This window comes from Lissotriton vulgaris, chromosome 8 (assembly GCF_964263255.1).
Source record: "Lissotriton vulgaris chromosome 8, aLisVul1.2, whole genome shotgun sequence".
NCBI lineage: Eukaryota > Metazoa > Chordata > Amphibia > Caudata > Salamandridae > Lissotriton > Lissotriton vulgaris.
In genome coordinates, this window is record NC_141696.1 from 1,370,482,304 (window position 1) to 1,370,506,921 (window position 24,618).

Here is a 24,618-nt window from a genome sequence, read left to right on the forward strand (position 1 = left end):
TGTATGGGCTGGTAGATACTGTTGGCAGCAGAGGGTTGGGGTTCAAAGTGCTCATAGATGGCCAAGATTTTGTTGTGGAAGAAGTCTGCCAGAGTGCCGCACAATTTTGAAGGTTTCATGTTAGTGGCAGTGGGACTGGAGAAATACTGCACAATGGCGAAGACTTCCTTGCTGCAATTGGAGCAGGCCTCAATGCAGTCTGCTAGGGCATTCTTTTTTGTTTCTTGCAGGGGATGGTGGTAATGTTTGAGGGCTGTCTTGAAGCCGATGCGGTCTTCGGTTTCCCTGCAGATGCGCCACTTCCTTTTTAGTAGCTGGCTGATGCACTTGGTGGACTTCAATTACTCTGTGAACCAGACAAATGTTTTGGGCAGTCCTTTGGTGTTGGGTTTGTGTGTTGCACATTCTATGATCCACCAGGAGAGGATTTTTGCTGCTTGATTTGGGTCAGATGATGGGATTGGGAGGTGGGAGCTTAGAACTATCCACTGTTTTTCTGATGTCCTTTTCCAGTCTCTGCGTGTGGCGCTGTGGGGCATGGTGCCTGTGTTGGTGAATCTTGAGATGGTGAAGTGGATGCTGTAATGGTATGTATAGGCAAGCTGTGTAGCATGGCTGTATTTGACGGTCGCTACAAGCGAAGGGGTAGAGTGTCTCTCCTGCGATGTGGGATGGGGTCAGTGACCGGTTGCTTGTGGCAAATGTTGTCCATGTCCTCTAGGAGGAAGATAGTATTGATGTCATGGAGTTGGAAGTGGAGATCCCTTGGAAAGACGTAGTGCTTTGAGTCGGTTGGGGCATTTTAAGTCGGGGGATGGCATCACAGAATAATGGTGTGTGTGGTCCAAGTGGTCTGTAGGCAGGGGTGCCTCTGATGGTGCTTTTTCTGTCTGTCTGTAATGGAGATGTCCCATAATGGTAGTAGGGTCGTCTGAGGAGGTTGTGCATCAAATGGTGTCCTTCTAGATGACGGCAATTCCACCTCCATGCATGTTGGTCTGTCCGATTGTGTTATTTTGTATCCTTCAGGGTGATGGCGATGTCTGGTGAGGAGGCGGAATTCAGCCAGGTGTCCTTGAAGATGGCGACATCTGGGGTGAGGAAAGAGATAGTGTTCCAAATTTCCATGGCAGGTTTGCTGAGTGATAGAGCATTGAGTAAGAGGCACTGGAGGTTGCCTGTGTTGGCTCTGGTCGACAGAGTGGGGGTGATCATGTTTGTGGTGTCTCTGGTGTGGTGTTCTGCTTCTATCCTGTAGGTGAAGCAGAAGTGTTGGCAGGAGAATGGTTCTTTGGTGATGCGTGTGGATGTGCAGCAGCAGTGGTGGTTGTTGAGGTGTCCAGGGTTTGGAGATTGACAGTGGTGTAGCTGCGCAGGACTGCAGGGCCAGGGTTCCTGGTTCTAAACACAGTCTGGTGTAGATGGGCTTGCCTGTGGCGTGCTGGCAACGTGACCACACACCGACCTCCATAAGTAACCATGGGAAGTGTAAAGGTCTGGCAGGAGGGCAGGGGGCATAAAAAATGGCAAAAAAAACAAAATGGAAACAGGAATTCAAAGTGGGGCCAAATACAGTGATAAAACAGTAGAAACAATGCTTACAAACGCTGGCACAGTAATGGCAAACAACAATTACAGGGGAGACCTGGGACAGAATATCGGTTAGAGGAGAGGCTGTGCTTCTGTGGTATTAGTATTAGCGGAAAGTGGGGGGAGGAAGTGGCATGCTAGGCCTTGGAAAAAGTCATTGAATAGCTACACTTAAAACAACCATTAAAAAATGGCCACCCAAGATTACACATGGTTTTAAAGCCCATTAAAAGTTGAGCGCCAACTGCAGTGCCCATTTGGGATATGACACAGCAGGCCTAGCAGCCATGGCCCAGCATCATTGTCCTTATAACTGCAAGACCCTCACAAAAATAAAAAAATAAAACCTTGGTACACTCAAACCTGACCTTGAAGGAGACTATTTTCACTGTGGATCATAATATTGTGCTTGGGTAGAAAGCGGTCACTCACACAGAGGGCAAACAAGAGCAGAAGTTGGCTGATCTGTTGCCCTGTGTTGTGTGGTAGGCAGAAGCAAGATATGAATGACACACAACAGACCAATGGACGTAGAAAGGCGCCAGAAAGCCCCTGTATTTAGCTAGGTCTACCCAATGCTTTTTTGAGAAACGTGAACATTTGTGGCTGATGCTAGATGTAATAAACAAGCTTTGGACACCATTCGCTATGCCAATGCTTGTTTGCACTGGCGCTACTATTCCCCAGGCACACTGAGCATGCATCAATACGTGTGTACTCAACAGCCTTCTTGGAATGGGAAAAAACATATTCTAAATAACTGCCAGTAGTATGCCTGTGTTGTGATATACGCGTATGCCAAGCATGTGTGTGCCATGACATGCAGCCAACTTTTTTCTTTGTTTAAGTTTACCTTGCTAAAACTGCTCACTGCTCTTGGAAGGGAAGGTAAAAAGAAAAAAAGAACAAAAAGCGTGTTTGGGAAAAACAAACAAAAAGCATTGAACGGAAACAGGATCTGAATGAGGGCAGCATGGCCAAGACTGGGTGCCAGAATCAGTAGGGACTATTTTTCAAGTTTCCACATCTGTAAACAGCCATTGTGCGATACCAACGCGGATGGGTGGCCTCTCTAACCAATGCCTTAAACGAGATGAGCCACTGTTGCGAATAGCTGAAAGGGGCCGTCAAACGACCCCTTTCCCTACATGTACCGATGTGCACGTTTTGGTTGTTGCTTTTTGATATGTGCTGTACCACAGGGATCACTCCCAACACAACTAAAGTGGTCCACGGGCCAGAACTAAACAGCACATAGTAAACATTCTCAGCTTGGTACGGTATCAGAATTCACACTACCTTCACTAGCAGCCAGTTTGCAAATAGCTTGCAGAGGCATGGCCCATTCCTGGCTGGCAATGAGGATCTTGTAGGTTCACACACTCTACAATCAACCACCCATGGATCATCATTACATGGAGCTCATGGCGCGGGAACAGTGAGGTAATCATTAGTGTAACCAATCACATTACTCAGTGCCATGCCAAGGACTATATTTCTACCTTTGGAGTACCCCCCACCACATACTTCATGCAGTAGTAAGAAAAAAAACCTCATATTTTTAATGCATGCGTAGACAGAAATAGATGAGCAACGGGCCCACTTATAACTGCCCCCAACGTTTTCAATGATCAAGATTAACTCCCAAACGTCACTCTTTATTTTTACAGGTTTTCCCTGGCCCTAAATTAAGATTCAAATAATTATACATTTTGTGAGCAAATTAAACGTCAGCAAATCTCCTGCCAACTACTTTTATGTATCTTACCTTCTCAATGCCTTTAAGCACCCTCAGCCTCTGGTAACCCAACGCCTTAATATCCTGGAGAAAGAGGAAAAAAACACGTCATTACACAGAGCATTTTGACTGTAAATCACCGTGCCCAATATTTAATGTCAGCGGTAGCTGAACACTTCAAACGCTGTTGTGTTTACATTTGAGGTTTATTTAAGACATCTAAATTTTTTAATATAGAATCTTTGGATTTCTTCCATAGTGCAAGTGGACCGTTTGGTACACAAGGGTAGGTACCACAGGGATAGTAGCAGTGCTTAATCTATGCCGGTGGGAGGGTAGAGAAAGGCAGTACAACCGTGACCAGGGGGGGAAAGCAGGGATACAAAAGAACATGCAAGAGTGACAAATGTAGAGTGCAGAAAACAGAAGTACGACGAGGAATCAAGACTGCGCAGATGTGATTTTGGCAATGCAGACATTTAGCAACACTGGCAGAAAGAAACTAGTTCGGTCTTGCCTGTGGGACCTTATATGTATTTAGCTGTGCAGCACATTAGCCTGGGCACTGAAACATCTACTGTTCTTTAACATGGAGGGAAATAAGCACCAAACTGTGACACACCAGGTATGGGAACACATGGAGAGAAATATTGCCTTTCAACAGGAAATGGTATTGTTGAAAGCACTATTCTTAATATAAAATCAGGGCCTTCGGTGGTCATATCACTGAAAATACAAGATTTGAAAACAATATTGTGTACTGGTGCTAGTGGAAGACAATTTATATGGACTGGAATCTAGAGAATGCTTTAGTGATTCTGGTATTTTACTGACCTCTACTGGCCGTTTTCTATCAAGAAAATGAAATGTTATGTTATGTTAGTATGAATTTGTAGAGCGCACGTTCACCCCAGGGTTTCTTGGCGCTGTGTGCCGCTGGGGTACCCGTCCTGTCTTTCCCGGTGAGATGGTCCCTATTGGGCATCCCCAAGGTGAAGCCAGGCATCCCCGGCAGCGAGGGGGCCGTTGTGGAGATTAGGCAAGCTATTGCCCAGAGTTGCAGCGTGGGACCGATGGTTAGAGAGGCACCGAGGCGAGATTTATCGAGCCCGCGGACATTGGTTCCGTACCTTGCCACGTCGGGAATTGAACCCGGGTCCCGGGCCGACCTCTGCTTCTGGGTCTGCCGCCTCTAACCGGTGAGCCACACTTCTCCATATATAGGCAGTTGCAAGAAAAATAAAATAAAGTACCTCAGCAGAAAGAAATTCTGGTATTTTACGGACCTCTACGGGTTGTTTAACAAGAAAGTTAAATAGAGGCAGTTGAACAGGAAAAAAAAGTCCCTAAGCAGACAAGTCCTAGGGCTGGTCTTCAGAGCCCACACAGTACATACACGTATAAGTATATTCTAAAGTATATACAAGAGGTCTTGAATGCTCGACCTAAAAACATTAGGCCTTTTCACTTGATTTTATATATTTTATTCAGCACTGCAATCCTTAGGGTGCGAAAACGTTGGTAGAGGCCACTAATAAAAAAGATTGTCAAATTTAATCATGTTAATACTTTACGGCAGCTAAGTTTAAATTCAGCACCACGGGCCGTATTACTGAAGACTGCCCCGGCACTAATTGTCGCTGTGCGCCAAAGTACCTTTGTGTTTATGTGCATTTGCGTATGTGCGCTAATACAATATGTGCACTGCAAACACACAAACATACATTTTAAAGTCTGCGCCAAACTCACGGGGCATTACAGACCGATCCTCTAATGCCATTGAGCGCATACTCTGGCGCACAGCAACAATTAGCACTGGCAGATCGCTAAAAAAGACGGAAAAGTGTAATCATTCAAAAAAAAATTTTGCTAAGTATTCTCTACTATAAAAAAATTTTTAAAACTGCTATTGTACAAGTTAGTGGCCTGAAATTGAGGCAGAAGTAGGCAGCCTTTGACCAAGGTTCACACTTTAATGGCAGCTTCTCCCATACCAGGATTTTCTTGCGCTGCTACAGCATACTCCATCTTTTTAAGGAAAAAATAAAATCGCAAAAGGTTTTCCACAAGGGGAAGATAAATGGTCAGGCGCGGTATCTAGATTTCTAGAAAGGCACAGGATGATAAAGAAAAGTCAATCCTGGTCCCCTAAAGTGGTAGCCAGTGCTCACCACCTGTAACCACTGGCACAAATTAAACACTAGGACAGAGGTGGTCCTTTCCTTTGTCCTGGTGAAAAAATTCCTTTGTGAATGAAGGAACTGTTAGGCAAGTGCCTACATTCTGGGTTTTTCCCCCCGTATTTTATGGCGCAAACTTAACCTGAAGGTACTGGAGCGCTGTACATGAGCACCAGTTACACCACACAAGGACCCATTTATTTTTGTGTTGTTTTTTCAGGCATGGGGAGATTAAGTTATTTGTCCATATCACCGGACACAGAGCCAACAACGAACTTTAACTTGGATCCTCGGATCCAAACTAGACACCCCTGGCCTTAACTAGAATTCCTCTGCCGTTCCAAGGTGCACCGTTTTACTAAATGTTATTCCACATTTATAGTTTATGTAACTCTAAAGGAAAATGGAGATCTCTTCTACAAGGGCCGATAAAGGACTCCAGTCTGTAAGCAAGCAACTGCTGAGACCGGTTACTCGAAGGCTTGATGCCTATGATCTTCGATTGCCAGGATATCTAATCACGTGGACGAAATCTGTCCTCATACAAATCTAACGGCCTGAGGAAGCCCCAGGCCGGATGGCCATGTAAGGGGGCGAAACACGTGCTGGCTGTCATTTCTGACCAGTCTCCTAAATAGGGGTACTGCCAATTGTATATAAAACACTGCATATGATCAGCTGAGTCTGGAAATGTTTTCCGTGATTGAACTATGAAAACTTTAAATTTGTCCTGACCTACCTCGGATCCTGTAAGCAAGCAATAAAGACTTCTTTGAAAAACAAACCTACTCATGCCTAAATACACTTATCTTTCCATCCATGCTTCAGTTTTAAATATTAAACAATTTATTTTCTGTATCAAAACCAGAGCCGTTTCAGAGACCAGTCACAAAACACTGGGAAAACTGGCTTACCTCATCCAGAACGGAGTGAGAAATGACATCTATGGCTCTCCGGGGACTGTAACACGTTGACACCGCCACTTGGCCCAATGATCCCTCAATGTGCACCACTAGGAAAAAAAGAATGCAAGGGTGATCCATTATTGTAATAGAGTCCAATTACAATAACAGTAATTTCTACTTGCTAGATTTATAAGGATACGGGGAGGACAGGGTATTAATAACAAGAGATTGCTTCAAACTATACGTAAGGGCAAGTTATTAACCAGCAATAACTGAATTGAAATAACATTTGTATAGCTCATGGCTACCCAGAGGCATCCCAGTGCTGGTAGCAGCAGTAGTGGGGAGTTTCACCAGTTAAGGGAAAAGCGAAGTTTTAAAACAATTTGCGAAAGGCTAGGTGGTTGGTTTCTACATGTAGGTGGGGAGGAAGGAAGTTCCAGAGCCTGGCCGCGTTAAGAGAATTGCCGTCTCCCGCTTCTGGCTTTTCTGATCCTATGGACGATGACAAGATTCATAGTCTTGGAGCAAAGGCTTCTGTTGGGCCGGTAGGACTGGATGGTGCTATGAAGAATGGCGGGGCCTGTTCCTGCTAGAGACTTGTGGATTATACATAGGGCTTTGAAATGGACTCTGTTCTGGACTGCCAGCCAATGGTGTGATCTCAAGGCTGGTTTGGCTGAATGATGTTTAGGAATGCCTAACTGAAGTCTTGCTGCCCAGTTTTGTATAGTCTGAAGTTTGGAGAAAGTAGCAGTGGGTGGCACCCAGATAAAGGGCGTTTGCATAGTCCAACCAGGACAGGATAAGGGCCTGGACCATAATTTTTCTTGCTTGGAAAGGAAGGAGGGGGAATAACCTTCCGAATCATTTTCAGGATGCCATAGCACGTAGCTGCCGTCTTCCGTGCTTGTACTTTAAATGTGAGGGCTTGGTCGATCCTAATACCCAGGTTTTTTAACTGGGTCTTGGGGGCTAAGCCGAAACTAGTCGCCCAGATTGCGTTTAGATCGAGGGGAGAACGATTACCCAGAATCATAACTTCACTTTTTTCCCCCATTCAGTTTCAGGAAGGACTCGTTCATCCAGTAGGCAATTTCTTTCAAGCATGCACGCAGACTGGGAGGGGAGCTTACACCAGTCTTTATAATTAATGACAAATGATAAGATGAGCAAAACGTTCACCACCACAAGAAGTGCAAAACAGGAGTGCCTGTTACCGGGCACTACTTCATTCCGCCGAACCATGCAACTTTTTGTTGTTTTTCACTTCATATTAACCAACATACAACAGGGTCACATAATGTGAATGAGCACGTCATTTCACATGGTGACCCCACTACACCTCCATCAGATGCTGTGCCAGTATCTCATGGGCTCAACATAAACAAATCTTATTGCATTTTTACACATCAGTGTCTTCTGGCATAAGCATTATTGGCTTCAATGTGCTCCTGTTATGTCCCTCCTTAAAATGCTGTCCTTTCAACCTCAATCTTTTATTAGCTATTACCCTAAGTATTTTATACTTTGTCACCACCCGTCGAAAGATTGTTAATTGATAAATGTCAGTCTTTACTGTCCAAGGAGATTTCTACAACCTACTCTGTATTCTGCCCTGGTCAGTACACTAAAAATATTTTCTGCAATTTCTTTAATTTTAAACGGTCTGAGTTTGTGATACTATAAGATTTATCAATCACTTTTGATACTGGTGATAACCCAACTCATTAACTCTATTTCCTTGGAGAAGGTTTGGATGTCCTAATTGAGGGCCTTCTTTATTCGAGTAGTCATTTATATTCGGTTTTCTTGAAGAAGTTAAATTTTTCACTATTTCTGCAATACAAGGAGTTTTCCCATGATGGACTAATAGTTTCCCTGCGTTTTTGCTTATATGCAATTACTTCAAGGTATTTCTTTTTTTGGTTTTTAACAAGTTTCAGCCGAATCATTCCACGAGGGAAAAATCAAATCGGGCCTCCGGTGCACAACACTAAAACATCCTATGTCCACTTCTGAGAACCCAACCAAACCTGAGCCCACAAAAGTAATTTGAAGACTAGCCCTGTCTAGCGGCTTCCTCCTCTGTAACATGGCAGGTGGGAAGGGACCTAGCAAGGAACAACTCTACCCCATGTACATTTTAAGAAGCCAGGCTGCTAGAAGACAGAAGCTTACCAAAACAAATATCCTCTCCTGCACCTTCACCAAACTGTTCATTTTTTTTAGTTTGTTTTTAGTCCTCATTCTCCACCCAACTAGCTCCATTCTACCCTAGAGATATCGACACAGTGCCTCAGCATACTGGATATTTAGGCGTCTGGAGATTTTAACCAACGCCTACCAGTGTTATCGAATACTCAAAGGTTTTAAGGAGACCTGTGGGGAGCTACCATACTGGGCATAACCAAACCATCCACACTACTAAGGCCTTCGACAGAGTTCATTGGCTATACCTGTCGGGGGTCTTAGGTAAGTTTAATATCGGGGAAAAATTCTGTCGAGCTGTGAGGTTGTTATATCAGAATCCTACTGCATGCCTTTTGGTGAATGGAGCTCTCAGACCCTTTTAAATTCACAAGAGTCACGCTACAGGGCTGCCCACTCTCCCCTCTCCTGTTCGATTTGTATTTTGAACCTTTTGCCCAATGGCTGAGGGATGATTTTAACATCAAGCCCTTCAGGTATGGGGAGTGGGAGAGGAAGGTGGCTCTGTACGCGGATTACATCTTGATTTTTGCTTCTGAGTTACATACAGCTCTTCCCTTGGTTATTAAACTAGCCCAGGATTTTGGAGCGATCTCTGGGTATGAGATTAATGCCTCCAAAACAGAGATTATGGCCTGGAATATGGGGGAGACCCAGACAGGGGTGCAGCGTAGCCTAAAAATGAGATATCTCGGTATCAGTATCCTTCAAGATGTCAGCAAGATAGCTGAAACCAATCTCTATGTGGTGGCGGAGTGCCGGAAACTTATGCGGGCATGGGCTTCATTACCCTTGTCCATTTTGGGAAGAGTAAACTTAATAAAAATGTCAATTTTTCCAAGAATTACTTTTTTGTTTAATACTATTCCCCTTTATTTTGAGGCTGCTGCCTTACTCAAGCTGAGAGTGATATTAACTCATTTATCTGGGCTTATCTTAGTCCTAGGATCGCCTGGAAAAAACTTAAGCGGCGAAGACCAAACTGTTCATTGTACCAAACAAAACTTAGTGTCTGCTGAATTTTATTCCTAATAATCATTTCCAGAGCAAAGGAAATCTATTTCTTGTTGGTTTATGCTAAAACAATATATAAATCCACTTTAAGAAAGTAATTAAAACTGTAGACATGAGGTATACTTTGCAACATTCATGATTTTCCTGGAACTAAATGTCTATTTCATAATGAACTTCTGGTGTACAAATCTAGCCACGGGGGAAGGTGATGCTTTGGTATTTAATCAAACTCCGATTTTGCTTTTCATGAACCAGAAACAAAGGCAAGGCGAGATGGGAAGTTAAAAAGTAATTTTTATGGAACAGACTAGTTAACACAGGAAGCAAACCGATGAACTGTAAATTGCTGCGGTTAGCACAAAAGAAGGCTTAGTAAATAGATTTATATGGTTATTTGACACCTGCAAACCCAGGTAAATAGACAAGAGTATTCCTAGAATCAAATAAGTAGGAGGGTGTGCAAATCATTTAAAATAAAACAAGAACAGAAAACATTTAATTAATAAATTGTTAGTTCATAATAACAGTTTTAATATTTTAACAAGTATATAAAAACGCATTTTGAATTATTAAAGAATCACCTCTGCCCAAATGTAAAGTTTAAAAAGGTAAACTTGAGCAGCAATCCTCATTATATATGCACAACTTTAAGTTGATTATAGTTTTGTACCCATGTAAGCTTATATGTTTTGGTCAACAAGTCAATGTTTTTCCCTCCTGTATTATGATAGCACCTAGCCATTGTACTAAAAAATGGTCATTGCTTAAAAGTGTTAAATAGGAGCAGATCACAATTCATACATTCACTCGCCCCCAAACAAATAAATGTTACACAAACTACATGAAACTGTACATCAATGTACATGACCATTCCCCACACCAGTATACATGCATGAAACAGCAAATAAGTCTCATGTGTCTCTACAGAGCACCCAGCTCAGGAATGGAGCCGGGCCCGCTGGAGTCAATGGCCTCTGTGCTACCATCACTGATGTCTGACCGCATGGCAAGGAACCTTTAGACACTAAACTAACATGAATTAGTAACTTTAGACTGTACAGGATATGTCATCTTAGATGAGCCTGTGCGATTTGAAACAATGCATCACCTAGTGGCTATTCATTCAATTTCCCGTACTAAAATATATTACGCATTTAGTTACTGCTCTGAATGACAAGAGAAGTCTCTGAAGTCATTAAATGGCCATGTCGTAAATAAAGTGATCAAACCAGTCAGCCAGAAGGATAGAGGACAAGTTGCCAGTCTGGTTGATTACTCTAAATCTCCTCTATGGAGGAGTGAACTACTGTGCAAGTCCAATGAGTATGTCCGTAGAGAGGTCAAATTCACAAAATTGATGGTCAGATCACTATCAAACCCCCTTGAGTGTCCACTGTTGACTTCTCCCACCACTAAAGAAGCAATAAACATCTGCATAGTTCTTTAAATGAATAGGATGGTGAGACTAGGTCCTACACATAAAAGTAAGCATGGACAATATATCAAGCTCAAAATTTTCCGAGAGGTCTCGTTCGTTCCAAACAAGACCTATCCACATTTGTTACTGTGTACCTGGCTCGTAGGTCTCAGCTTTCTGGATATAAGGTGTGACAAGTTTTGTGGGCTCACGCTTGATACGTTCCCCAAGCAGTTCTTCATCTGCCAATTTTCGCTCCAGTTTTTCATAGTAAGCCTGGATAAAAAGACTTTGGTAAACAAGGTGGAAAACCTAGCAGTATGTAGTTGGACATTATTCAAATTATCTTTTATCCTAATTAACTTTACTTGTTTCCTGCTGTGAATCAAATGTATCATTAAGCCTGTAAATGGATTAAACAGTAAACTGCCAACCAACTAGTGTATGAAGGACAAAGTAGAACACTACAAGGTACAATTGATTGAGGATTATCACAAAAAGGCATACTTTTGGGCATTTGACAGATTCCATTGCAATGTAATTTTTGTACATATTGTGCACTTCATATTGCACTATCATTCTCTATTTTTACCTGATAGTAGTAGTCATCCAGGTGAGGATTCTCACTTTGGAGCTGAATCATTTGCAGTTTGATGACCCACTCCTTTTCCTTTGCAGACATGAGACTGGCATATGGGTCCGGCCTCCGTTCCCACGACTTCCGGGCAGTGCTAAAGAATACAAAAACAATTTCACTTTTAAAAGAAGGACAAAAGTTACCTTTAACCAAAAGCGGTGATGATGCATTAAGAAAGGGCCAATTTTGCCTTCCTTTGTATGAAATGTCCCTTTTTGTGATAAACTCTGCATGGGTGTTGAAGTAATAAATGCACCCTCTGTTAATTTCATTGTGGTACTGAAACCTATCCAGATTTTGAACATCATACTACAACAGAGAAGACTTTCCCATTTGCTGGCATTTACCCTTCAAGTACCAATTTGTAGAGATATTCATTAGGTCTATCAAGTTATTAGCACAAAATGGCAGTACATTGCAACCAAAATTACAGACCATCCACTGGCTCCCCAAAAGAATATCAACCTTCACGCTGCTCACACATGCCTACAAAGCCCTCCACAGCACCGGACACCAATACCTCAATGACCAAATTCTCCTTCCACACCCCTAAAAGAAACCACCGCTTAGCCGACCTACCCCTAGCCACAGTCCCACATTTGCACAGGACTAGAGCTGGCCAAAGATCCTTCTCCTGCAGCCAAGACCTGGAACCAACTCCCCCTTCACCTCCGATGAAGCCAGACATTGCACAAATTCAGGAAGGACCTCAAGACCTGGCTCTTCGAATGACCCCAACACCTTGAGACACTCACGGGTGAGTAGTGCGATACAAACTCTGATTCATTGACGGACCTTAGCTTCAAAAACATGTCAAACTTGCTTTCATTATAAACTCTCCCAAGCGCCTTTAAGGCAAGGCTGTATCTTGAATGACTAATGCACGTACATACCTCATTAAGGTTTAAAAGGTGCGGAGTAGCAGATAAACTTTAATAAAACCACTTTAAAAAACATGAGTAGCATGCATCTCTTGTGCCTGTCATTTTAGTAATGTTAGAGGACTTTCTATAGGTGAAATTATGTTCAAAGGCTGGCAGGATACCCAAATGAGTTAAAGGCTCGCCATCTATCTACAGATCACCAGTTTGAAGCCCACCTAGTCCAACCCGTTCCCATCCTTTCAATGCTGGCAAAATAGCCATTAAATTGGGTAATAGCAAGACGTGTCATTTGCACTAACTAGAAATGGCGGAATTGCTATGTGAAACTGAAAATGTACACGTTATTACTAATATCGAAAACTACCAGGCCCCCCCTTGTACCCTCCTCCCCCCACCCAACAGTAGTCCTTGAAGTAGGCAAAGTGAGAAATATGTATCACTTCTTGGAATCCAGGTTTAGTAAAGTTTGGTTTGGGAGTCAAATCCATGACAGAATACGCAAACTCCCAGTCTGCAATTAAGCATGCAGTTAATGCGCCATACATTTCTAGACCATATTTCCTTATGGGATCTCTGTAAACACAGCTTCCACAAACAAGAAATGGTAGTGCCTCCTTGAAGGATTTTCACATTGTTGTTAGGTGGACAATACAAGTATTTTGATACATTGACCTGGATTTAAACCCTATGATCACTAAATATCCGTGATGGAGTCCATTAGACCTAAGTCCCCAATACAGGCTAGACCATTGACCAGCACTTCTGTAAGAACGTTTAAACCTAAAAAAAAAAAAAAAAGTTGTGGCCGATTTCAGTTTCAAAAATGCAAACTAAATCATGCTTTCAACAAAATCTAACCAAAATAAGATTGATACATCATAAGCACCAGCTCACAGTAATGGGTATGCTTGGGCTTATTTTAGATGAAGGTTAATATTACCAATCTGCAAATAATTCTAGAGCAGTCGAGTGCCATGTGGCTATCCACTTTAATCTGTGCAATATAAAGGAGTGAGAGAGAAACTGATGTCTATCTGTCCACACAATCTGTAATTACATCAAGTAATTAAAACAAACTTTGCAAGATCTTCTGAAACTACAAGCGATTAAACAGGATGAGAGGAACCCCCAGCCTGGGTTAGATGCCCAAGGTCAGTGGGTATCTGCGTCAAACGACTGGCCCAGAGTTGTAAAATTAACAGCTCTACACCAAGGATTAACTACTTTCCTATGCCACTGTATAGCTACAGTGGTTTAGCCAATGCTGTGGCAAAGGGGCCTAGAAGGGTCGGGGTTGAGGGGTAGGGAGGGATGGGGGGGGAGAGGTGACCAGCCTGTTCTGCACCAGCTGGAATTTCTTTAAGAAGATACCTGCACAGCACCTGGCTCGTTTTTACTCCTTCACCAGGAGAGTCAGAGGGCGGGAGGACTTACTGACATTCAGAGTGAGTGGGAGGGAAGATTTCAGTGTAGAGAGATAAAGTGTGAGGAGAGTGCAAGGGCGAAATGGAGCAGAGGAAAAAAAAAGAAATGAAGGTGAATGATACTAAGGAGCGAAAAAGGTCAGATCAAGGTGACAAGAAAAGGATGACAAAGAAAGGAGATACGCGAAGAAGGAGATTAGGAAGACAAGGATGGTGCAGAAGGTGCGGGAATAGGCATGTCCGAGAACAAAAGGAAAGAATTCCGAGAGAGAATGTGAGAAGGTACAATTATGCAAAATGGAAGTGAGATCGAGGGAGAAGAATAGAAACCGTTAGAAGACAGCCGGGAGGATGAAAAGTGGGGACAAAAAGGTATATGCGGGTACTGTGGAACGACAAAGAGAAGTCAGAAATGGGGGCAATAGACAAGATTATGCAAGAGGTTGGAAAAGAGACTATGTGGATAGGGAGAGGAAGGAGGAAGGGAGGAGAGGGTGATGCAGATGAGTAAGAGAAGAGGAAGATCATAGGTATTGTGAGAAGTTGGCCTGATATATGATGCTCACTAGTTCTAGTGATCACCTTGTATCAGTCCAACAGCCCTTATGGTGATTGGTTGTAAGTCAACCTTATAGACCAGCTATCCTAGTAGCGTGGACAAAAGCAGTCTTTAGGCTAAACTCTGAATGGCATGTGAAGCCAGCTGTTTTGACACACATATAACCCCTTGAATACCAAGTGAAAGAACACCACACAGGTTGTTATGAAAATAAACAGATATTTATTAACTAACATACACCTCTGAACTCTTTATGAGGTCAGAGGGCTAAGCACATGACAATACTAAAAAGGAAATACGAGTTTGCACAATATTTACAAGTGCGCCTTAGGGGCACAACAAACCATATACTCAGAACAATGGAATGCGAGGAAAGAAAGTACTGTAAGGAGATCCAGAGGCTGGAGGATCGCTGGGACTACGCTACTGACTAGGTAAGTAAGGAGCAGGAGGCCCACAGGACTCACGTGCAGAGTGGAAACTCACGCGGGATGCGTACCAACGTCTATGGATGCTACAGTTTACAAAGTTACAGATTCCAGACGAACCCGGCTGGATGGAGGGAAAACAACAGTGGACCTGGACACTAGGATAGTGTACACAGACTTCAGCACCTAGAAGCTTTAGTTACCTAACCCACAGGCTGCGGGTGCATAGGGCTGAAGTTGCGTCTGGTTTGCTGCGTTGTCCCCGGTGATGCCTGAAACAAGGAGTTGCTGGCAGGCAGCCAGATAGAGGAGTCCGGTGGTTCCAAGGATGGAACGGGAAGGAATAAGTCCTGAAAGGGAAGGGGACAGAGTCTCGGTCACTAGCCAGTGAGGGTGCTGGAACCAGCAGGGAACCAGATGCTGTCGCCGCGTTCAGGTGGAAGAAGGGTCGCTTCTCTCTGTAGCTGCGTGGACCAGGAGCTGTTCTTCACGACCAGGCTGGAGGCACGAGCTGTCCCACGTAGTCTGCTGCTGTTGGCGGTGTCAGATCGTCGATCGGGACAACAGGCCTTGGCTAATGCAAGCCACACAGTGGAACAAAGATGGCGTCTGGTGCGGACCAGGACGGTCCGGGGTGCTTCTCCTTTACAAGGAAGCGAGGGCCAATCTGGGCGACCAGACCAGCAGTGGTGAAATCTTCGGGTCGTTGTCTCGGAGGTCATGAGCCAGCCGGCAAGTGACCAGACAACAGGAAAAGCAGCAACCAGGCAAAAGGGCCCCACGCAGATCTCGTGGATGCTGGGGGGCTGGTCTGTGGTGCAGGAGCTGCGCCGGTGTGGGGCTTCTCAGACCCCAATGCACTCACTCGAGGATCCCTCGGCGGTCGTGCTGGAAGCGCTGTGCAGGTTTCTCAAGATGGCCGTCTCCACGTTGCTCATCACACCCACGGGTCCCAGCTGTGCTGTGGATGTGGGTAGAGGTCAGAGAGGTCTGGAGGTCCGGGTCTTGTCGAGCTGGGTCGTCGGATTCCGGGATGGAAGGACTTTGCAGCAAACCGCACAGGAGCTTGATGGTGCCTGCGAAGCAGGATGGTCACTCCCTGACCATTGGGGAGATTCGTTTAAACAAAATAAAATCCACTCAGAAGGTGGTAGTGATCCCTAAAGTGATGGGGAGCACACAGTGTTGTTTAAATACCCCTCACACACCAACAGGCCCCTTGGTGTCATGCTTCATCATCGGGGCCTTCGCATCCCTCTACTGGATGCGGCGTGCTGCGACTCACGGATACGTAGGAGCACTGATAGTGAACTATGTGTTTGTATGTGTGAGAGGGAGTGTGAGTGGTGAGGAGAAAAAGTGAAGGTTAAAAAATACCTGGCTCGTAGGAAAAAATATTTATTATGTCCTCGGCTGGTATTGTTAAAACAGGGTACAAGATGAGGTTGTCAGTTATACGTATTAGGGTATATCAACCTCTGAAAAGTGCGTCGACATGTTTGAGTACAGCGACTCCTTCAGGACGAGGATATGCACTATTATCCTCACCTTACTCACATGGGTGTGGAATGTAAAAGTGTATTTTACAAAAGAACTAGGTGAAAATGTACCTATAGGTGTAGTAGTATGGATAAGCTCTGTTGCGCCCAATTGGCGTTTGAAGAACTTATGGATCAAGGTTGTCTGACCTCATGAGCCTAAGCGTGGTATTGGGGGTTCCTTCCTCACTGCTCAATGTAGCAACGATTACTGCACGACCTAGTAGACTGCCATCCCCTCAACGCAGCTCCGACATAGGGGAGATTCTTCAGTCTTCTGATGGTTCAGGAGGGAGAAGGTCAAGAGTTCTTCGTAGAAGTTGTCAAGAGTAATCTAATCTGGAATGGGACCAGCTCTACCTTTATTCTGCTAAAGGGGGCTGCACAACGACTAGGTCCCTCCTGTGTGTGGGACCAGGAAGGGTGGTGGTTACACCCCCTATCCTTTCTACGGTCTTGCGCCAGCTCTGGGGCACCCCAGGAACTGGTTTAGACCGGCATATGCACAGGGACACCTTGTGTGCCCTAGGCATGTCTCATTCCTTTCAGCCCTGTCCTCCCAAGGCAGGAAACCCTTTGTCCGAGCCTCCCTCGCTGGAAGGACTCCCAGCAGCAGGAGGTCAGACTTGTGCCTGTGGTGGCAGCATCCATTTTGTGATGCTGAGGCTGAGTTAACTTTAACAGGGGTTCACAGTTACATACATGTCGTGTCCCTCTAGAAGGGTGGAATGCTACCCCCGTCGCCAGAATTGGCGAGGGGGTAGTATTCCAATTCGTACACCTTACTCGACATGTTTTGATAATGCTATACCAAAGTTAGCATTTGACCGCGTGGTTCATAATGCACTTAAGAGTATATGGTATAGCGTCATCATGGAACAGCTATTAGGACTTGGTTCCGCAAGCTGCAAATGGGCTCAGCTCATGCCAGAGCACCATCTCACATAATTCCAAGCACTCTGCCTTCAGGATTGACAAGGCCTGCCATAGGAGTGACTGATAGGAATATATGTGTCCATTTTAGGGGTAGATATAGGGATACTATATCTAAAGCAAAGGGTGATTACACCACCTTGCCCCAGCTGTCGTGCAGCCAGTTGTGTCTGTTTAGATGGCCAGCCAGGGGTGGCACGATACATGCTTCAGCCCCTGGTAGGCCCTGGGTACACCTATGCCCTGGATACCTAGGGTATACTGTACAGGGACTGATAAGGTGGCCCAGTACCAATTGGTAAATTCACCTAAGGTACATGGTTGTTAATTTAGAGAGAACAGCTAGGCTGTGGGTCTGATTAGCAGGCCCACAGCCAGGGAAAGTCGTAAACCAGTGAAGCAAAAAGCAAAAATCGGGGGTGACCATAGGATTGCAGACCCTACTCTCCTACAGGTATTGGTACCTCAGGTGTCATGGCTCTGGGACCAAGGAACCAGAAGGGCTGCAGCCAATACATGCATATTGTTTAATACTGACCTATGCAAGTGGTCCCATTTCATTTGCCAGCATTAGAGCCCATGGTATCCAGATAAAGCCAATGTTGATAGGTTGTCTCATTAAAGTATCGAAGTTGACTCTTCGAAATCTAGCTGGTCCTATCAGACTTTGCAGTCTACTTCCAAAGTGGAGTTTTAGGGCCATTACTGAACTACAGCACATACTTTCACTGTAGCAATCGGATCTATACATTGAATATTGCCACTACGCTTATTATAAGGTTAAACAGATCTTTGTTCTCGTTGCAGTAAAACCACGGATCAGAGCATCATCTGATCAATATTACATATTATATGGCTATGTTGTCGTTACACTGACACAATGCTATGCTTTTATGTTGTGCTATGGACTGCCGGGTTAGGCTATGCTGCAATAGGTTATTCTGGTATGAGATGCCACATTCTTTTGCTTTGGGGTCATATTGTGCTGTAGACCTATAATGCAGAGAAAATTAAATATTTTGCATATTATAAGCAATTTCCCTGGATATATGGAGGAGTCAATTTTCTTTTATTGTACAGAACCCTGTTCAACAGTGTATTAGGTTAGCCAAGCAGAAGACCGATTAGCTCTGCAGGAGTAGAGTTGGAAATTTTCAAGACTGATGTTAAAGTGCTTTCATGTCCTTCTCCAGAATGCTCTGATAAAACAAACCTCAAAACAATTTTGGGAAATTCCCAACATTATTTTCACCAGCCCATCTTCCCCTTGTACATTCTAAACTTGAATTTAAGAATTTACCTTTGCATCCTCTGCTGTCGCTGGCTCAAAATTCTTCGATGCTGGGGGTGCAACTGAGTCACATGACCTGGCATCCTACAAGAGTAAAACATTAATAAATGTTTATATATGGCAAGGAAAAATCACAAGGAAAAGGGAAGTATATGTTACAAAGGTTAATATAACAGTAATCTGTTCTAGGTTACCTAGGCAAGAACTCATTTAGAATCAAATACTTGACCTATGTAGAAAACTTTGAGCATGGCTACTTCCAGAAAGAGTTAGAAGCTCATGTACTTCGAAAACAATGAAAACCAAAGTCTCAAAACACTAATCAAAAAGAAGAGATTGCACATTTTGCATGCCTCTTATTTGGTAGCATGATTGAAAAGATACCAATTTAGGACTAAAAAGGCATTTAAATGCCAATTTCACACACCTAAGCAACATAATGGCTCTCATTAGGAGAGATCCTAACTCCCGATCTGGAATTAATTGAAATTTGGAGGTCCACAGATACCACTGACCACATGTCCCCCCACCCATCCCCCCACAGAGTTCAGCTGTTGAAAGTACTCCAAAAAATTCAGGATAGAATGGGGAATTGCCAGGCAAATCGGGGCCAAAATTAGAGATTCGATTTCTTGATTGCTTAGGGGATTTTCAGAGTTCAATCCAAAATCCTCTTTAATCTGCATCAATGATTTTACAGGACCCCGTGTCTCATTAGCTTCAGAGATCAAGCATCAATACCCCTGTATCTGTGAGACCTTGTAATGAGGACCACTAGGCCTATTGCAGCTCCGAATACCAAGCCTAAACTTGGCACAAAGACTGGGTAGAAAAAGAGGGTGAGGGGGCACGGAAGGAAGAATCAATCTTAGATGGAAAAGATAACTGGAAACGTGGGTAAATCAGACCCAAATGTCACCCAAGTTCAATTAGAGATACTGAAACAGACTGGTCATGCGTCACAAATAACTTTAGAACTTCATCAGGGCTTAATCAGGATAACTAATAATATATCAAGTTGTAAGTGAAATAATGAAAAACTATTCTATTCAATATCCAATCATATGCCAGTAAGCCGTGGGTCATTAAATTCAGCAGTCATGAATTCATGATATGCATCAATCAAAATTCGCCACAGGCACCTTATAAGGGTCTATGTATCCGGTAGACACGGTCCTGGTCTAAGGCTCTCCAGATAAAACGATGATATTTCCAACAACTGGATCTTAATTCTTGAACGGCTTGCTGGAATCCTGAGAATTTCAGAATATCCAAGGAAGGTGCATGGGTGTCTGCCAGAACATTTGTTTGTAGGAAGTGGCATAATGACTAGCGAGCTTCTCCCTATGGTAAGGGCAGGACCCCAAGATAACCGCAACTAGAAGCTTTCAATACATTCTCAACCTGCTTTTTTCGTTGCAGGAGAACCATAAAGGGTATAGAACACGTTTTGTGGGTTTAGAGTTGCTGCGGGTCACCGATTTATTTTCGAACTGGACAAATTAGATTTATCATCACATGATCTAGTCATCCAACCCAACTATACAACCCTGGAATGCACCCCTTCCTGACACAACCTTCTAGCTTTGTCTATTCATCTATGTTGACAAGTCCGGAAGCCCATCTAACAGTAGAAATTCAAACTGGGTCACCTGGGCTATTTGGACGTTTAACATCATCTCTTGGGGCTCAACAGGGAGGATGACAGCAGAACACATTTTTGTTTTAAATGTTTGTTTCAAATCATTATTTGTATTTCACATAGATTACTATGGTGTTTTTCTTGCATTTGTAGTAAATGTTATTTTGCACATTTCGGAAATGACAAATTTAAATTGTTGTCAGTAATTCTTTTTTTGGGGTTTTTGTTTATTATTTTCAGGTGTTCAATGTCAACCTCAGCATCTTACAATCAATCCTAATACAGATCAGGTCCTTTTGCAACTCGAAACATTCTTTGCAAACTCCTAAGCAAGTGTCAGTAGCGGTACAACATGGTAATCCGTGCATAACAGTACTATGTGCCTGGGCACCCTGCTTCACAACATAATTCAGTTTCAGTCTTACATCTTTCCCAGCATAGCAGTTCTAATTTTCTATATGCATACGTGTCCGAAGGTGCCTGTCAGGGCCCTCAGCCGAGAGCAATGTTAGGCATCCATATTATCATATCCCTCATATGTCGCCCTCCACGAGGCCCCGTTGATTCACTCCCACTTCAGTATAATACACTTTTGTTTTATCACCTTAACCGCATGCGTGCTAGCGGAATTCCGCTAGCGCGCTGGGTTTTTCAAAATCGCACTTTGCGTGACGAGCTGGGCTCGTCAGTGTGCGAGCGGGCTACACCATGACGAGCCCAGCTCGTCATGAGTGTCGAAGGGGTTAAGTCGGGTCTCTCGGGTGTGCAATCAAGTAGCACTGCAATGGGGCCCATATATCCCTGGGTCTGGAGGACATGGGTAGCAGTTCGGGATAAGTCGTAAGGCGCTTCTGGCAAAGTGCCAGATCAGCAATCCACTCCTTAAATGTAGGTGCCCGTCCTCTACCCCATCTGCAGGCCGCCCTCCTTTTGCCATTAGGAGCGCCAATGCAGCGAATTTGCGATGTTCTGCTTGTAGGGGCTTGACATATCCCAGCAAGGCCATCAGTGGAGTGGGTTCTACGGGTGTATCGATCATTAATTGTAAAGTGTGAACCACTATCCCAGTATGCTCTCAGACCGTGGCAACCCCAATGCCAGGTGTAGAAAATCGGCACCCTCAGCAAGACACCTATCACATCTATCAGATTCTCTAAGCTTATATTTGGACATCTTGCCAGGGGTATAATACAACCCGTGTAGAAATTTATAATGTAATATGCGGAGCCTGCTGCTGGCAGACACCGGCTCAGTGTGTAGACAACAAAACTCCCAGTACTCATCAGTTAGTTCAAACCCAAGTTTCTCACCCCATCTCGTGCATGACAATGGGGCTGGAATTTCCCTGTGTGTATTGTTTTATATTTCAGGGAGACCAGCCGTTTAGCTGTGGCAATTCCCAATATTAGCTGTAATGGAGCCAATGCTTGCGGTTCCACCGGAAAATCAGGAGTAAGTGATGTCGTCTGAGCATTCTGAAACATATGTTCGACAGTGCGGAATTGGCCATTATGATACAAATCCTCCCAGGTGAGTTCGCTGCTGAAAATGGTGAAATACGGCTTCCTGTAGCAATGGCATGCCAGGCTGGTAAATGAGAGGTAACATTGGCGAGTAGAACACATTCAGCATGCGACCTATACGCTGCCATTGTGCTTGTGAGGGCAGTGGGCTCTATCTCTGTTGCCGATCGGTACATAGAAGGCCCCCCCTAATGGAGTGGGGTGTGCAAGCCAGTGCTCTGCCGCAACTTGAGGCATATATCGTGGTTGCTTTACCCTAAACCAAGCGTAGTGGGCTTGTGCACTCGTGAAGTATAGTTAGAAATCTGGTATGCCAAAGCCCTCTGTGAGTAATGTCGCGTCATTACATTCCATTGCAATCTAGGTTTCTCCTTTTATCAGGGACGCACAGTCCTGCCATGGAGAGGGGCAACGCTCTCCAGCGTGTGACAGTTGCTATCCAAGATATTGCCGTCCCATAATTTAACCTTATAAGTTCCTCCCTATTTCTGGCAATTCGTATTCCCAGGTCCTTTAATTCCTCCTCACACCATTCCAAGGGATAGTCCAGCAGAAAACAAAAAGCAACTGTCGTTGGCGGGAAAAGGCTCGATTTCCCCCAATTAATTTGAATTCCCGAGAGCTATCCAAACACTATGAATTCTCAAAGGATCGGGTTCAGATTATGCTGTGGATCTCGAATGTAAAGAGTGAGATCATCTGCATAGAGGGATATAAGTATTTGGCGTTAGTTACATCGTAAAGCCTTGTCATTGTGGTGTTGTCGCAATTTCGTTGCCAGCGGCTCCACTGCAATAGCAACAAGCATTTGCAATGCAATAGGTCTAGCATTAGGAAAGTTTGAGCTATTGGTATTGTAAATGACAATTTTTTTATTTATGTGTTGGTTTTGAAAATAGCGAAATGAATTGCTTTGTCATTTACAATGCCAATAGTTTTAACTTTCACAAATGTGACATCTATAACATTTGTAATGCAATATGTGTTGTATTTACGTAGCTTAGATGTATTGATATTACAAATAACAATGGCTTTTATTTTGTTTAAATTATTAATACTTAAATAAAAGTTATTGTAATTTATAATGGCAATAGCTTAAACCTTTGTAAATAACGTTTGTGAATATTATGTTCAGTGTATTGTATTGTGACAAAAATCCAAGAACAGAAGTGAAATATTAACGTCTTTTTGTGACATTTGTAATAAAGCTTGAAACATTGAGAGAACATATTTGAACCAGTTGTTGAATGGTTGCACAGATTGATGCTGTGGTGGCGACGAGTGATACTGTGGCGTTCAGTGATGCTGTGGTAGCGCATAGTGATGATATGGCGTTCAGTGATGCTGTGGTAGCGCATAGTGATGCTGTAGTAGAGCTGAGTGATGCTGTTGTGATGCGATCGATAGAGTGAGGGCAATAGATAGATAGAGTGAGGGAGATAGATAGATCGAGTGAGGGCGATAGATAGATCGAGTGAGGGCGATAGATAGATAGAGTGAGGGCGATAGATGGAACATCCCGTTGCTGTACTCGGGCAGACCCAAACAGCACATTGAAGTCTATCTTGAACCGCCAGTGCTGCCTAGGAGTGCACGCTGTGTCATCCAATTACGTGTTCTGCTCACAGCAGCAAAGTTCACACATGAACCAGCGGTGTCTCGGGCTGCTTTCGTTCACAGTCAGTCCTTGTGGAAGGTTTTTATATGATGCATTTCACACAACATTCATGACCTGAAGTGAGAGGAGTGCCTCCTGCGGGTAGTTCATCAGAGGCAGCCAGGCTGCTTTAATAACCTTGGGTGACGGTCGAACCACTACCTCAGGTTTTACTAAACGTGGGCATTTTAGAGCAGGGTGGAGTCACGTAAATAGGAACACAGTCGCACTTGCGCCTCACTGGTCGAGCTGTTCCCTATTTTGAATCAATGGTGAACTTTACGTATCATTGCTTATAATATGCGTATTTTACATTGTCTAAGCAATTTTATAAACACTTAAAAAAATGCGATTTGCCAGTATCCTAATAAAGATAGCGTTATTTCACCACATTTTAATTAATTTTAATCACCTATATTTAGTTATAACTTAGACAACGATTTCTGGAATCGCTGCCTATCTTCTGTGGTCGCAGGCAGTGCAGATGTAAAAACCCCCATGCAGGTATCCTGATGAAGGATTGGGAGTCAGGTGCCAGCCGGAAACTTAGGATTGAGGATCGAGGACTTCCAGCTGGAGGTTGCGACTTGCTACATTGACCCATAATCCCACCATGTGAGCATCATTGTTGAATTACCATGACCCTGTTTGTGCTATTCACTGGGGTGTGTGCACTGCGGGAACATGTCTGAAGGAGGGAAATGTATGATGTCCTGTTGTCCTGTGTGTCCTTGTAACCACTGCTTCCGTCTCAGTTATTAGGGGTGAGGTCACATGGTATGTGTGTGCTTGGGACTTACTCACAACTGAAGGAGGCAGATCAGAGAAGACCTCCTGCTTTGGCTGGGTCTCATATCTGGAACTACATTTACTCTAAAGAAAACCCTTTAATAGTTACCAGAGGCCTGTGTGCGCCCTGCACCTAAAAGCATGCATGTAAATATTGCTGCTATAGTCATGCAACTTGTTAATAGGACGAGAGTCGCTCTGCCGCCTCCAAGAAATAAAACGCATGTTCGTGAACTGGAGCGCCCCATTACTGATTAT

At 43.9% G+C, this 24,618-nt stretch overlaps 1 protein-coding gene across 4 annotated transcripts in view; it reads right to left on the reverse strand.

Annotated features, from left to right (window-relative positions):
* Nucleotides 1–24,618, reverse strand: part of PATL2 (PAT1 homolog 2) — a 392,378-nt gene that overhangs the window by 128,865 nt on the left and 238,895 nt on the right. For all 4 annotated transcript variants that reach the window (XM_086933507.1, XM_086933508.1, XM_086933506.1 and 1 more), the window contains 5 exons: nt 18,759–18,833; nt 11,648–11,786; nt 11,211–11,331; nt 6,423–6,520; nt 3,359–3,412 (listed from right to left, as the gene is read on the reverse strand). In XM_086933507.1, coding sequence (XP_086789633.1) covers nt 3,359–3,412; nt 6,423–6,520; nt 11,211–11,331; nt 11,648–11,786; nt 18,759–18,833 — 487 coding nt within the window. The remainder of the gene's footprint in view (nt 1–3,358; nt 3,413–6,422; nt 6,521–11,210; nt 11,332–11,647; nt 11,787–18,758; nt 18,834–24,618) is intronic.